General features: G+C 38.4%; 1 protein-coding gene across 2 annotated transcripts in view; it reads right to left on the bottom strand.

Annotated features, from left to right (window-relative positions):
- Positions 1-15,357, bottom strand: part of PALS1 (protein associated with LIN7 1, MAGUK p55 family member) — a 62,369-nt gene that overhangs the window by 9,791 nt on the left and 37,221 nt on the right. For both annotated transcript variants that reach the window (XM_063289787.1, XM_063289786.1), the window contains exons 4-8: positions 11,413-11,490; positions 10,443-10,589; positions 8,931-9,092; positions 3,735-3,812; positions 181-364 (exon numbers count right to left, since the gene is read on the bottom strand). In XM_063289787.1, the coding sequence (XP_063145857.1) occupies positions 181-364; positions 3,735-3,812; positions 8,931-9,092; positions 10,443-10,589; positions 11,413-11,490 (649 nt within the window). The remainder of the gene's footprint in view (positions 1-180; positions 365-3,734; positions 3,813-8,930; positions 9,093-10,442; positions 10,590-11,412; positions 11,491-15,357) is intronic.

Raw genomic sequence — 15,357 nt, 5'->3', positions numbered from 1 at the left:
CTTCAAAAAAGGGGAAAGGATTGCATCATATTAGAAGGATTCATACAAAATATAAAGTTTTCTTTGCTCAAGGGATCAACATGAAGCATCTGAAATGCCCCCCCAGTGGGGGGGGGTGTTATTTAGTTATTTATTTATGAGTGTCTGTGTGAACGGTCTGCTTTTCTTAACATTAAGTACCTGGAATAAGGCCTGCCAAAGGCTGATTTTCTTCATCTCCATCTCGATAAGCCTGCCACCAATTTGGATCTTCTTGGCTGATCACATGGAGTATATCTCCTTTTTGAAAAGACAGACCTAACTCTCTGCAAGGGACATAAGGGTCATCAGAAGGATCGTAGTCAAAGTGAGCTTTCACGTGGATCTAGGATGCAAAAGGATATAGCCACAAAAATGGATAAGCAATTCTAAGGATTAATTTCTAGTAAGAAGTCCCGTCCCCCCGCTTTTAAAAATATTCTTATTTCAAGAACAGAATTAAAAAATCTCACACATGAATAGAACATCTGATGGATCCAACAGGAACATCTGATGTCCTGGAGTTCCCCAGGAACCTGGAGGGCACTTTTGTTAGGCTCCTTGTTGACCACGGGAATACAGAGGCAACCCGGCACTTAATAAGATTGGCCCTGACTAGGCTCTCCCTACCCACTGATCCTGTGCAGCTCCTCAGTTTATTGAGGAGGTTTGTGAAGTGAAGTAGGCAAAGAGACATCTTGAGTGATGCTAATGGAAAACAAGAAGCAAATCTGACTGGACACGGGTAAGAGCCCAGGTGCAAGCCTATGTTGCAGCGATAAGGGCTATGAAGTCTAATTACCTCTCTGCCTCTATTGCATCCACAAAATGCTGGGCAGATACTGTTTAAAGTGTCCTGGAAGGATGGGCTGGAAGATCTGGTCAGTGTGATTGTCTGGCTGAGCATCATAGATAAAATCACTTGCATCTATTCCTAATTAGAAGATGGATAAGCATAATCTACAGAAATGACGAAGTAAGATGTTATAGTGTTACCTGGGAGGCCTTTGGACCCATAGAGCCCAAGAGTCCTCTGCAATCTTAGCTTTGCCACTTGTCGCCTGGATCCCTCCCCCAGTTGGTTAATTAAAGCAGCCAGGCAGGGGACTGGGAGTTGGATCCGAGCTGCTGTTAATGGGAAGCTACCTAAAGTCTTTGAAGAGGTACTGGTTTGCCCACTTCTCAAAAAGCCAAGCTTCAATCCAACAAAACTGAACAACTTCTGTCCTCTTACATTCTTTTGTGGTGGAAGGTTACTGAGAACATAGTGGAGCTGAGATGCAGAGGGCTCTGGAGGATACCAATTAACTGGACCCCTGGCATTCTGGCTTCAGACCTGTGCAAGGGCAGAAAACTGCACTGGTCATTCTCACAAATGACCTTTGGTGGGGCTTGGATGGAGATGGTGTGACCATCCTCATCCTCCTATCTCTTAGTACCATTTGATATTGGGATACTGTCAACCACCTGCAGGGGTTGGGAATTGAAGGCACGATGTCATGGTGGTTCTGCTTCCTGAATGGGCAGGTCCAGAGGGTAGTTTGGGGGAGGGAGTACCTCCGGGTTCAATCCTCTTCCCAATGCTATTCAACATCTAGATGAAATCACTGAGGTAATTTGGGGTGAAGAATCATCAATATGTTTATATCTAGTTACACATCTCCACCTCAGGCCTGCTGGAAGATGCAGTGGAAGTCAAGTCCTGGTTGGAGGCTGTCAGGGTTTGGATGGGGAACAACAGGCTCAGACTCAACCCAAGTAAGATGGAGAGGCTGTTGATCTCAGCAGTGTTCCATCTTTGATTCTTGATGGGGTTGTGCTCACCTGGAAAAATCAGGCTTGCAATAAGGAGTTCCTCCTGAACTCATCTCTCCTACTCGAAGAGCAGGTGGGGACTGTGGCCAGGAGGGCTTTTGCACAGCTTTGGCTGGAGTACCAGCTGTGGCCTTACCTGGAACAGGATGCACTGAAGATGGTCACTCATGCCCTTGTCATCTCTCAGTTAGATGACTGTAACTCACTCTACATGGGGTTGCTCTTAAAGACCATCTGGAAACTTTAGCAGATTCTGAATGCAGTGGTTACTAAGACTTCCAAGTGCAATACAAGATGCTGATTATTACCTATAAAGCCCTATGTGGCTCAGGGCCTGGGTATTTCAGAGACTGTTTTTTCCCAATAGTTTCTGTCCATCCTACCTGGACAACTACAGAGAGCCTGCTGAGGATCCCTACTCACCAGTAGGTACGGTGTGAGGGGGCCCAATCACAAGCATTCTTTGTAGCAGTTTCCCCCCTCTGGAATAGCTTGCCACCTGAAGCACTCAAGGCCCCCACCCTCATAGTCTTCCAGAAACTGGTGAAAACAGCGCTTCCAGAGGGCCTTTGGGATTGACATATTGTAGCACGACTCCTTAGTTTTATAATTTTGTATTTTAATCATCACTCAATTGTTTATTTGTATCTTGTTTTTTTAACCCTTAATTACTGTAAGCCACCTAGATTCTGGCTGGTTTCAGGCAGTTAGATACATTATACAAATAAATATAACAGAATAAAAAATTCCCACACATAAGGTGAATGTACGTTACTAGTGCAGTTACTAGCACAGAAAATAATTAAAATTAGAAACATTCAAATCTTTTCTTATATATTTGTTTATAATCAGGACTTAGTTTTAATGGCAAAAGCAAATCGTTCCAATTTAAATTGCATTTAAAAAGGTAAAGGTTTCCCCTGCACAGTCGTGTCCGACTCTAGGGGGCAGTGCTCATCTCCATTTCTTAGCTGAAGATCCAGCACTGTCTGAAGACGCTTCCATGGTCATGTGGCTGGCAGGACAAGCACGGAGCGCTGTTACCATCCCAATGAAGTGGTACCTATTTATCTACTTGCATTTGCAAGCTTTCGAATTGCTAGGTTGGCAAGAGCTGGGGTGAGTGCGGGAGCTCACTCCATCATGTGGCACTCAGGAATCGAACTGCCGAACTTGCAACCTTCCGATTGACAAGCCTGGCATCTTAACCACTGAGCCATAGCGCCCCTTATAAATAGCATTTAACTTTTGTCAAATATCTAGTATTGCCAGAAAGTAAGTTTAATATTTTATTCATTAGTTTTTAGCACTCACAGGATGCACTATTAGTAGATTTATTCGTAAATTAAGAAACAGGAAGGCTGCCAGGACAGGAGGGCTTTCTCTTCTCTTTTACTAGCCATTGTGCTTCTCCCAAAGCTTCTCATGAGGAAAGGACAGAAGATACTCAGGAAAAGACTAAGATGAGGACATGACAGTCCAGAAAGCCTTTTAGTTTATCATCTTCTCCTATTTATTTTCTCCTGCCTCTTGGAAAGGAAACTTGTGCTTCAAATTACTGTTCAGGCACTTGTAGAACTATACAAGTCTCAGAGTCCTTTTTAAATTAAATTTCATTTTTCTCCTCATACATCTTGTATCCTTCCTTCAGAAAATGAATTATGGCAGTATTCTAAGTAAAATTCAAAACATGATGTAACTAAGATCACTACAACCAAGAATCAAGGCATAGGTGGCCTGACCCTGCTTAGCTTCTGAAATCAGCCATGGACTCTGAGAAACACTTTCTATTAATCAACAAAAAGAACATTTTTAACAAAACCAAAACCAGAATATATAAATCAACTGCACCTCTGCATCTTAGTTTGTTACACAAAGTATTATCTGATACAGTCACATACCACTGTCTCCTTAGTAGGTGGGGGCTTGCTCTGCTGACTGGGAATCAGCACAAATGTAAGAGTGCCATGCATGTCCGCCTGTGAAGAAAAGCATCAGTGAATAACAATTTAAAACCATCTTGGGATCCTTGGTAAATTATTGTTCTTGCCCAGCTGTCTTCTTCCTGAATACTGATTCTAGATTTCACATCTCCATTTGGATGCATTCTCATATATTTTAAAGTGCTACATTTTCTTCTTTTTTAAAAAAAATCAGCCAAATCTATCAGCCCTAGCATCATAAGGAGAAGATCAGCAACAAGAATGGTACCATTATTCCGGTCACACTTGGGAGACAGAGTATTTGATGAGATGGAACTCTGTTCTGATCCAGCAAAGCCTTTCTATACATTTATCACAGTTCTTACTGTCAGACAGGCAATTGGGGCTACATGAGCCTTTCAAAGGATGTGTCTGCTTTAATACTTTTAAGGAATGTGTACATTGAATTTCAATGAAAGCAAATAACCTTACGGACCAAAAAAGGGAAAATTATGGATTGATGGAACAAGCAATTCCAAAAGAAGTAGAAGGAAAAGATATGAAGAAAACAAAAGCAAGGATAACAAAAGACTGGATCCTGTAATACAATTCATTTCATTGTTTTATATCAATTTATTATCCTGCTAGTTTTTGAATATCTGAATTAAGAACAAGAAAACAAATTAGGTGTAATGGAAAGCTGGGAAGTTAGTGGTTAAATTTTTAAAAATGCAAAGGTATTCTGGTGGTGGAGAAATCATGATTCAGTATTCATGTTTATTCTCTTATGATATTATAAGCAAGGATGAGGGAATTATGGCCTTCCAGATGTTGCTGAACTGAAACACCAGTGATAACGGTGGATGGAGCAGCCTGCTTTTATTCACCAACATTTGGAGGGCCACAGGTTGCCAATCCTGCTATAAAAATCTATATAAAATAAAATAAAAAATAAAAAAAATATATAAAGAAAATCTAAACTAATTTCTTTAGATAACTATCCAGTGTGCAGTTGGCTATTTTAAAAAGTTTGTATTTTTAAAATACCCCTCATGTGACTTGACAATTGCTTCTTAGAATGGAACGTATCTGCAAGACAGAGTCCCTCTGATGGAAGGTGATAGGCGGTGACAAATTTGATAGATAGATAGATAGATAAATAAATAAATGCACTTACCTATTATAGCAATTTCATCAAGTTTACAAGTTTATAAATCTTGGGAGTTTAAATTTTTTATTTAATTGACTGCAATTTTATATTCTTGATTTTGTATTCATGAATTAACTTTTTGTCAATATTCCAATATATTCTAATCTGCTGGAGTCTTAACCTACACACACACCACTCTGTTACTGTTTTCACTTTTTTAGGCCAAAGAACTTTTAGAAGAGTTGAGCAAACAGAGAGTGGGATATGATAGAGTGGTGTTTTAAGTCTGTCAGTTTTATTTATTTATTAATCAATTATAGAGCTGCTCGACTTAGTACATGACTCAGGGCAGCATACAGAATAATCAACACTCCCAGGATCACAGTCTTCAGATTCTGGGACTTTAGGGACTTTGCCCTGGACCCTGGAATCAACTCCCTTCTGTTTGGAAACTGGATGTCTTAAAACATTTAAAGACCTTCCTGCTTAATTAGCGGGGTTGTACAGGGTTTGGTTGTTTCGCCCTACTCTTATTTAACAGAGTTCCAGGCTAACACTTGTTTTAAATTATTTGGGATGTATATACACTCGGTTGTATCCCAGGGCATTGTTTTAATATACTGTGTGCTGGCTGTTTTAGTGTTAATATTTGTTTACTGGGTTCAGACTAATTCAACTGATTTGTAATTATTGTGTTTGTTTTGTATTACACCTTGTTAAAAGTATGTAGTAAATATGACGATGATCATGAGGAGGATGCAATGCTTTTTGTCGTGCAACATACAGCCTTGAAGCCATTCTCATTATCTCTTAAGATATGCATGGAAAATTTGGTTAGTATGCACATATTTAAATTAGGAATAGTTACAACATACAGATTAAACATTCCATTAATACAAAATTAGACACTTATGCAGCGCCATTAAAGTTCAGCTTAAACAAAACATCTGACTTCTACAAATAGGTATTGATGGAACTCCAAGAACTGATCCTTTGGAACTGCTATTTGCTATTGGCATACTAAGGAAAACATCAGAAGGTTTTAGAGAATTTTAGAGAACCTAAGAAATATAAGCTGTTTATAAGGTATAAAGGCCAAATCTTTTAAACTCAGTAAAGATTAACAATACTAGAAGCATAGAGATTTGAGTGCACAAGAAGCAGAATTATACTGGACTTCCAGTGGGGACATGGTGGACCGAACAGCTGTGCCCATGGGCTCAGCAGGCAGAACTGACAATGCGGCAGTTTTTTCGGGCGCAGGCAGGTTTTCCTGAAGCCCAGGAGTGTTTTTCCAGAAAAAGGAAAACACCTGAAATCACCCATCTGTCCTCCAGATGGCTGCCTGCAGCCAGAAGATCGCAAACAGCGTTCATGTTCAACTGGTAAGAGCTAGCCAGGAGGCTGGAACGTCACCATTTTCCAAGCCATGCTGTAGCCTTAAAGGGACATTAAGACCGGCCACCCCATTTTCAGATCACCCAATTTATATTTCTTTTAAGTACGCATACCTTAAGAGAGGCTTTCTACAGCAAGGAGAAGCTGGGTCTCTTGGTGCTTATCATTATTTTTGGGATTAATTTTTTAAAAATTCTTTTTAAGTTTTGGCTTGTTTTCCATCCAAATATTAAGGATTGAGAGTAAATAATTGTCTCCCTGTTATTATTTCTGTACTAAATTTGAAGATATTAGCATTTTCCTACACATTGAATTGGCTGTTTTGAACTTTCAGTTTTCTGCTTCTACTTTCCCTGGGGAACTGTCTGCTTATCTCACTTTCACTTGTGTAAACACATTCCGGAATTCTGTCATATCTTCGACTTTCGCTGGTTAAGCTCCTAGGGGTGCCATAATCTACCGCATGAGACATGGAGGATTTTAAACAGACTTTCTCTGACTTTCACCAAGATTTTAAACAGATTCTTTCTGACTCCTATCAAGTTTTTATGCAAGGCATTCAGGGAATTGTGGAAAATATGAGGTCTAAAATGTGTCATCTGGTTGGGGATGTCATGGATGAAACTGAGGGATTTAATAGTAACAAAAATGTTTCTTCTAAGAGTGAGATTGGGATTTCTGTTGAAATGCTATAGTCCAGTTGGAGAAATTTAAGGAGTTGCAAGCCACAAGTGAAACTGAGCTTCTGGTGGAATACCATGGAAAAGAAGGGGTTATTATGTATGGGAGGTCTGTTGAAGAGAAGTCAGAGTTTTTCAGGGGGGCATTTGGGCTGTTTGATTTTTTCAAGAGAAAACCTCTGTGCACACTGTGGAGATATGTAAATGCTCTGGTTTATTCTGAAGTGGGATAAGGGTTTAAGAATATTTATCTGGACTGCTTTTAGGGTTTGGATGATTTCATTTAACGATTTGGATTAAGGTATAATAAAAAATAAATTTCTATTTGGATGATTTTGGGTTTAATATGATTAAGATTATTAAAATTGTTGAATTATCAAGTACAATGGCAGACAATTTATATCTTTTTTAGTTTGATCTTTATTATAGTAGACAGAAATGTATAGAATAGTAGCAGGAAGGAAATAATTAAATAAATGTTATCATTGGGGGGGGAGTTGATTAGGAGGTTTATATGATTTTTTTTTCTTTTAATATAAGTGGAGGGAGTAACTGTATTTAGTGATTTTTACAATGTGCCAATGGAATGATTTATAGAAATAATGTGATTTTAGTTTAATACAGTATTGACTATTCTAAAGCCTTTGACTGTGTGGACCATAACAAATTGTGGCAAGTTCTTAGTGGTATGGGGATACCAAGTCATCTTGTCTGCCTCCTGAAGAATCTGTATAACAACCAAGTAGCAACAGTAAGAACAGACCACGGAACAACGGACTGGTTTAAGATTGGGAAAGGAGTACGGCAGGGCTGTATACTCTCACCCTACCTATTCAACTTGTATGCAGAACACATCATGCGACAAGCTGGGCTTGAGGAATCCAAGGCTGGAGTTAAAATCTCTGGAAGAAACATTAACAATCTCAGATATGCAGATGATACCACTTTGATGGCTGAAAGCGAAGAGGAACTGAGGAGCCTTATGATGAAGGTGAAAGAAGAAAGTGCAAAAGCTGGCTTGCAGCTAAACCTCAGAAAAACCAAGATTATGGCAACCAGCTTGATTGATAACTGGCAAATAGAGGGAGAAAATGTAGAAGCAGTGAAAGACTTTGTATTCCTAGGTGCAAAGATTACTGCAGACGCTGACTGCAGTCAGGAAATCAGAAGACGCTTAATCCTTGGGAGAAGAGCAATGACAAATCTCGATAAAATAGTTAAGAGCAGAGACATCACACTGACAACAAAGGCCCGCATAGTTAAAGCAATGGTGTTCCCTGTAGTAACATATGGCTGCGAGAGCTGGACCATAAGGAAGGCTGAGAGAAGGAAGATCGATGCTTTTGAACTGTGGTGTTGGAGGAAAATTCTGAGAGTGCCTTGGACTGCAAGAAGATCAAACCAGTCCATCCTCCAGGAAATCAAGCCAGACTGCTCACTTGAGGGAATGATATTAAAGGCAAAACTGAAATACTTTGGCCACATAATGAGAAGACAGGACACCCTGGAGAAGATGATGATGCTAGGGAGAGTGGAAGGCAAAAGGAAGAGGGGCCGACCAAGGGCAAGATGGATGGATGATATTCTAGAGGTGACGGACTCGTCCCTGGGGGAGCTGGGGGTGTTGACGACCGACAGGAAGCTCTGGCGTGGGCTGGTCCATGAAGTCACGAAGAGTCGGAAGCGACTAAACAACAAAGTTTAATACAGAGTAAGGGATTGATTATGGAAATTTTTGTATATCCTTGCTGTCTTTTTGTAACTTTGAAAAAATTTTCTTTTGTGTTTCTACACTTTAGTTTTTTCTCTTTTTTCTTTGTAATTTGTTTTTCTGTAGCTTCTATCTTTGTTTGAAACTTAATAAAATTCTTATAAAAAAAAAGGAACAGCATTATATTAAGCAACAAATTTACAATTTCATGACATTAAATAAGTGATGTAACATACCAGCAAGTCAAAAACCTCATTAACATCTTTTCCACGAATTTCAATTCCATTGATTTCTAAAACTTCATCACCTTCATGCAACAGCCCACTCTTTTCAGCAGCACCACCCTTCACTATTCGACTAATGATGACTGAATCCATTTCATTTCGTACGGTAGCACCCTACGTAATGGAAAAAGGAACATTTGAAAATATCAGAAATGTCTTGTAACTAAAATAAAAAAGTTTGATCAGAGCCAGGAAGGCCTAGATTCAAATCACTAGTCAGGCACCTTAGGATCAATGTGTCACTCTAGTCTATCCCACAGAGCAGCTAGGACAGACAAGCTGTGAGAAAATCATGCACGTTTGTGTTTCAGTGGTATTAATGAAAACAAAGAAATAAAAACTGAAAATACAGTTTCTAAGGAATTGTTTAGTTTCTATTGTTAGCACAGGAGTAAAAAACAAACAAACCACAGAATGCTCCATAGTATCTTGTGCCAATTGTTACAAAAAAGTTTATCTCTTTGCTAATGTCATAATCAGTTTTTGTGGCTCAGAGAGCCAGAAAAAGTAACTAGATGCCATTTCTTTTCATTTCCCTTCTCCAACCTATCACATGGCTATAAAGTGACAAAAGCAAAGCAAAAGTGCCTTTGGGAAGAAGAGTTGTGACATAGTGGTAAAGATGGTTGTATCCTGTCAGTCTTTCAAGATATGCCAGGCCAGAAAGCCCATCCCAAGGATTCCAGGAACGCTACTTTGTTGTTATAAGGTATAATAAACACAAGCGTGAAAGCCCATTAGAGTTTCTTTCTACCCCAGCTTGTACCAAATAGAATCGGAGGGGTTATCTTGAGTTCCTTTCTCGGGCTTTCCATTTTCCCAGACTGAGTTGCTATTTCACCCCCCTTAACAGTTCCTCCATTCCAGGGTCATCTCTACATTCCTTTCTGTATCCTGTGATGAACTTGAGTGCAATTATAGAATCAGTATATTGGGGCAGAAGAGCACAATCCTGCTGCATGGTTTACCCAGAGCACTGGAATGAATTATAAAGATTCATGAATAAATTCTTCAATGCCAAAAAACATTAGCATGCTTTATATGGAGAACAACAGCAATACCAAATAGGTGTCTTAAATTGGTCTTTAGTATATTCATTCATTGGGGACAGTTGAGCTGTGCTTTATAAATACAGGAATTAATCGTTTGCTCAATTTTCCAAAACATATTCAATTTTATGCAGAAGCGTAAGCGTGAGAAACCAGCATTTGAGTCTGCCTAAAGTAGATCAGAATTTTCAGGAGACTCTGAGAATGTGAGCAAAAGCTAATTATTTCTCAGTCTCACATATCAATCCACAAAGCTAGCAGTAGAATGAGAAAATGGATTTGCACATTTCTCTTTTATATGCCCGAGGGAGAGTATTTGTATTCCCTTTTTTTACAGGCAATATAATGATCAGACCAAGCAGTGTGAAAAATATGGGAGTCAATATTTCCCTAGATCACATTTTAGTATACTTACCAATGGGATATCTCTAGCTTTCTCAATGCGAACAATTTTAACTGTCTCTCCTCCATACAGCCCAATATTTTCATAGATCTTTTCATCTGCCACTGATTCTGGTTGCATTTCCTGCTCAGCAACTTTATCATGAGCCAAAAGTAGTGCCTGGTGCAAAGCAGTATCATTTTTAGTTTGTTAAAGTCATGTATCAAATATTAAGTGGGACAGTGTAAAAATACAACTAAGATTCAGTACTGGATACAATATTGTCCAAAAGAGACATTTCTTACATTTTCTTTTGTTTCCATATAGATGGACAGTCAAATTAAAGAATGGTACAGGTAGTCCTCAGTTAACGACCATAAACGGGACTGGCAACTCTATTGCTAAGTGATGCTGTTGTACAGCGAAAAATCACATGACCATGCTGACTTATGACGGCAGTTCCAATTGTGGTTGTTAAGTGAATCACACGTGGTTGTTAAGTGCAATGTCACATGACCATGACTCACTGCCAGCTTCCCCACTCATTTTGCTTGTCAGAAGCTGGCAGTGAAGGTCGCAAATGGCAATCAAGTAACCGTGGGATGCTGCGACTGTCATAATTGCAAGCCAGTTGCCATTTGCCTGAATTGCAACCACGTGAATGTAGGGCGCTGCAACAGCCACTACTTCAAGGACCCATTGGAAGTCTCCTCATTCAGCACTGTCATAATTTGAATGGTCACCAAATGAGCGGTGCCTAAGCAAAGACTACCTGTATTCCCATGAAATAAGGCGTTTTATCAATACAGACTATAAAAGTTAATGCAGCAGAAAACTGTTTTCATCCATTTATTGCAATTTTTATTATTAATTGTTATCCTATGAAAAAACAGCACATAATTGTGCTGGCCATTATTGACGCAAAGTCTGACTCAGGTACCATTCAAAGTAGCAACATATTCATATACTGAATGTTTTACACTTTAAAACAGGGTATTCCTACCTGAACATGAGGAGCATTCAATAAAGAATTAAGTTCCAGCCCATCTTTCTGATGGCTCGGTCTCAAAACATTTTGTACCTGGCAATTAGAACACCAAAAATGTGATACCAGTTACCATCCATCATTAGCAAAGTACTATCTTACTTTTCATGTAAGAACATATTTTCTCTAACTAGCAAAGACAGATGTTAAATAAACATTGACTTCCCAACCATTTTTTCAATACAGTAAATGGGTAAGTAAAAGAAATCAGAGACCACATTCATTTTTAACATAATATTCTCTCAGAGCATTCAAGGATCTTCCAGTTCCAAATGTCTCTGAGGAAGAACCATCTGAATCGGTTCCCAACCCCTGCAGAAGGGGAGCGGTAGTGTGCTACCAAACAGAACTAGATAGGGGTCTACATATGAGTGCTTCCTGAACAGACGGAACCCATCCTGTGTATTCCTCCTGAGCGGGAATGCTAACGTTTTCCACCCTACCTGAGGTAAAGGGGTCCAGAGTCCAAGAGTGCTCCGTTTTGGTGGCTTCTCCCACACCATGAAACACCTTTACCTCTAAGGTGCATGGAGTTCTCATCTTGCTAGGCTTTTGCAAGACATCAAAGGCCATTTTATTCTATCATTCTTTTACTGCTAATGGTGTGGTAGGGCTGCCTAGATGGGATGATTTCTTATTGCTGCTCTTAAGATTTTATTGGGTGTTTTGCAGGGTGGAATTTTTCTTTTTTCTTTTAACAGTTACTGTAAATCACCCAGAATCACTATAGTAAGTTGGTATACAAAGATTTGTGTAAGTAAAATATTACTGAAAATCAGTGACACCAAATTTTGGCAGCATAATTTTGAGAGGTTTTGTGCATTACATATAGGGAATCCAGAGGATGCATATGACCCTTGGGACTTAAAGTGCCTATTTCTGAGGTAGTACAGGTAGTCCTCAGAAAGCAACTATTTGCAAATATGACTCTAATAAGCGATAGTAAAACAATCATTTTCCGATCAATGCACGCACTTATGACCAAATTCTGTGCCTGACAGCAACACACACCAGAGTGAGATAATACTGGTGTTGCTGCACAAGCGAACTTTAAATGAGACAGCAGCAACCAGCACTCTTCACAGCGTCTCTCTGTTTCTCAGTTATGTGGTTCACTTAGCGACCATTTCACTGGAACCAACTGTGCTAAATGAGGAATATCTGTAACTAGGATTTAAAACAAAAAACTAGTCGCATTCAAACGTGGCATAAAATACAAATTAAGTAAATCAATTATTTTTAATCCATAATAATCTATTTTTCAGGGGAATCCTAGAAAGAAAATGTGAATGCTCATCAAGTTTCTTCTTTGAAATAGAATAAATTGCAGCCATACTTCATTACTTATTTCTTTTATTTAATTATTAGAGTTATATCCCAACTTCCTACAGAACTCAAGTCAGCTCCCGTGGTGATCTCATTTCATTTTATTCTCACAACAGCAATCTTTGAAGCAGATTGGCCTGGGAGAGGGAATGACTAGCCCAAAGTCACTCAGTGGGTTTCTATGGCTAAGGGTGGACTGCATACCCTTTATCACACATTACATAAAATAAATTTATGTAATTTATTCATTACATACAGTGTGTATGTAATGTGCAAAAGTTTTAGGCAGGTGTGAAAAAATGCTGTAAAGTAAGAATGCTTTCAAAAATATATATTGTAATTGTTTATGTTTGCTCACTTTGCATTTTGTAAATTGATAAACAGAAGAACCATCTAAATCAAATCAATATTTGGTGTGACCACCCTTTGGCTTCAAAACAGCATCAATTCTTACAAATCAATATCTTGAAACCCCAGTCTGCCTTGACATTTTTGCCTGCTGTGCTGTCTTGCCATGGTATCTGACCTGTGACATGAAACTGTCTTCCACAACCTCACCTTAGTAGCAGAGTTTGGCTGTTCCTCACCCAGTTTTAAGCCTCCTACACAGCTGTTTCTGTTTCAGTTAATGACTGTGTTTCAACCTACATATGAAACTGATTATCATTAGCACCTGCTTGGTATAATTTGTTAATCATACACCTGACTCTAATCCTACAAGATCCCTGACTTTGTGCAAGTGTACAAAGTGTGCAAGTGTAAGAATTGACGCTGTTTTGAAGCCAAAGGGTGGTCACACGAAATATTGATTTGATTTAGATTTCTCTTCTGTTCGCTCACTTTGCATTTTGTAAATTGAGAAACATAAAACAATTACAATATATATTTTTGAAAGCATTCTTACTTTACAGCATTTTTTCATACCTGCCTAAAACTTTTGCACAATACTGTAAATATTTTTCCATATCTGCTGATTCTAACTGGTTTTTTAATATAAATCTGTTACAGAAGTTATCCAGTTCCTCTGAATAAATGTTTAAAATGTATTTTCTCTTTAAAATCAAGGTATCTCAATACAGGTAGTCCTTGCTTAACTATGCTAATTGGAACCAGAAACTCAAGTCATTAAGCCATGCGGCTGCAAGTCAAAACCCCCCAACTGTGCCACTTAGCAAAGGCAGTTCCAGTTGCTGTTAAGCAAGGACTGTGTGGGTCATTAAGCGAGGACCTCATGTGACTGCAACTTCCTGCTGGCTTCCCCGTTGACTTTGCTTGTGGGAAGCTGGCAGGGAAGGTCACAAATCATAATCACATGATTGCAGGACACGGCAATGGCTGAAAATTTGGGCTAGTTGCTAAGCACCTGGATCACGATCACGTGATGGCAGGGGCCCTGTAACAGTTGCAACTTCAAGGATCTGTGTAAGTACCACTCATTCAGAGCCATCGCAAGTTCGAACGATTGCTGAACAAGTGGTCATTAACCAAGGACCACCTGTAACATGTGAATCTGTGTTGTAGGTTTGTTATCCAGTGCCTCAATTATTTTACAACAATTATTTTAATTTTGCTTTTTGCTTTATTACACTGTTTTCTTGTGGATTCTAGTTAGTTGTCCAGAGACTTATGTAGATAAGATGGGCAGCCATATATAATCGCTAAATAAATAAGTAAATGTGCAAAATATTAAAATTGATCTAACTATAACAATAAATACAAACTTTGTAGATCTGCAAATATTGAAATATTCCCATTTCTTTAAAGTGCTTTTAATAATTCAGACGTACTACAAGTGTTTATTATTATCTTCACCATTGCTCTCAATCTTAACCATCCAAGTCTGAAATGTCAGATGGAAATCAATAATTTGGATGTTAACATCGAAATAGCAAAATATGTATGGAGATATGATGATCAAATATTATCATTTTTATCTAATTATCTGTAAGTCTTTGAAATATTAAAACGACCCTAGGAGTTATTCAATTTATTCTATGAAATTTATGTCCAAGATCTACATCTTTATTTAAAGAAATTCAAACATTATACTAAGATTTCAGTGATTTGGTTTTGATATATAAAAAACGTATAATTGTGCGAATAAAACACAATTTGAGGGCATTAAACTGTAGTTAGAAACCAACTGTAACTTATATTTGATATAAGAGTGGGAATGTGTAATTTCTGTGGTTATTATTTCACCTATTTCTATTTTTAGATACTCTTAATTAAAAAAAAAACAGTTAAGTGCAAAATAGAATAGTATGGCATTTTCTCATGCTGCCTGGATCCCAAGCATTACTGTAAGCACACCTGAAGGATTGAGGATGTCTGGTCAACAATCTGCTTTATCATACTACAAGAGATTTTGGGAACTTTTATTGTTTCAAAGATTATTTGATATTTCTATAATGACGGAGTGCTATTTAGGAATACCCTCTTGAACATGCAAAACTGTGATCTTAACTACTGTATTACATGTAAAGAAATAAAGGTTAGAGAATGAAGCTTCAAATTTCTTAAATACAAATTTTAAAAATACCAAACACTATATTTGTAAACCTAAATTTCCATAAA

Source organism: Candoia aspera, chromosome 1 (assembly GCF_035149785.1).
Source record: "Candoia aspera isolate rCanAsp1 chromosome 1, rCanAsp1.hap2, whole genome shotgun sequence".
NCBI lineage: Eukaryota > Metazoa > Chordata > Lepidosauria > Squamata > Boidae > Candoia > Candoia aspera.
Note: the sequence above shows the minus strand (reverse complement) of the source record. Positions and strands in the feature narration are given on the sequence as shown.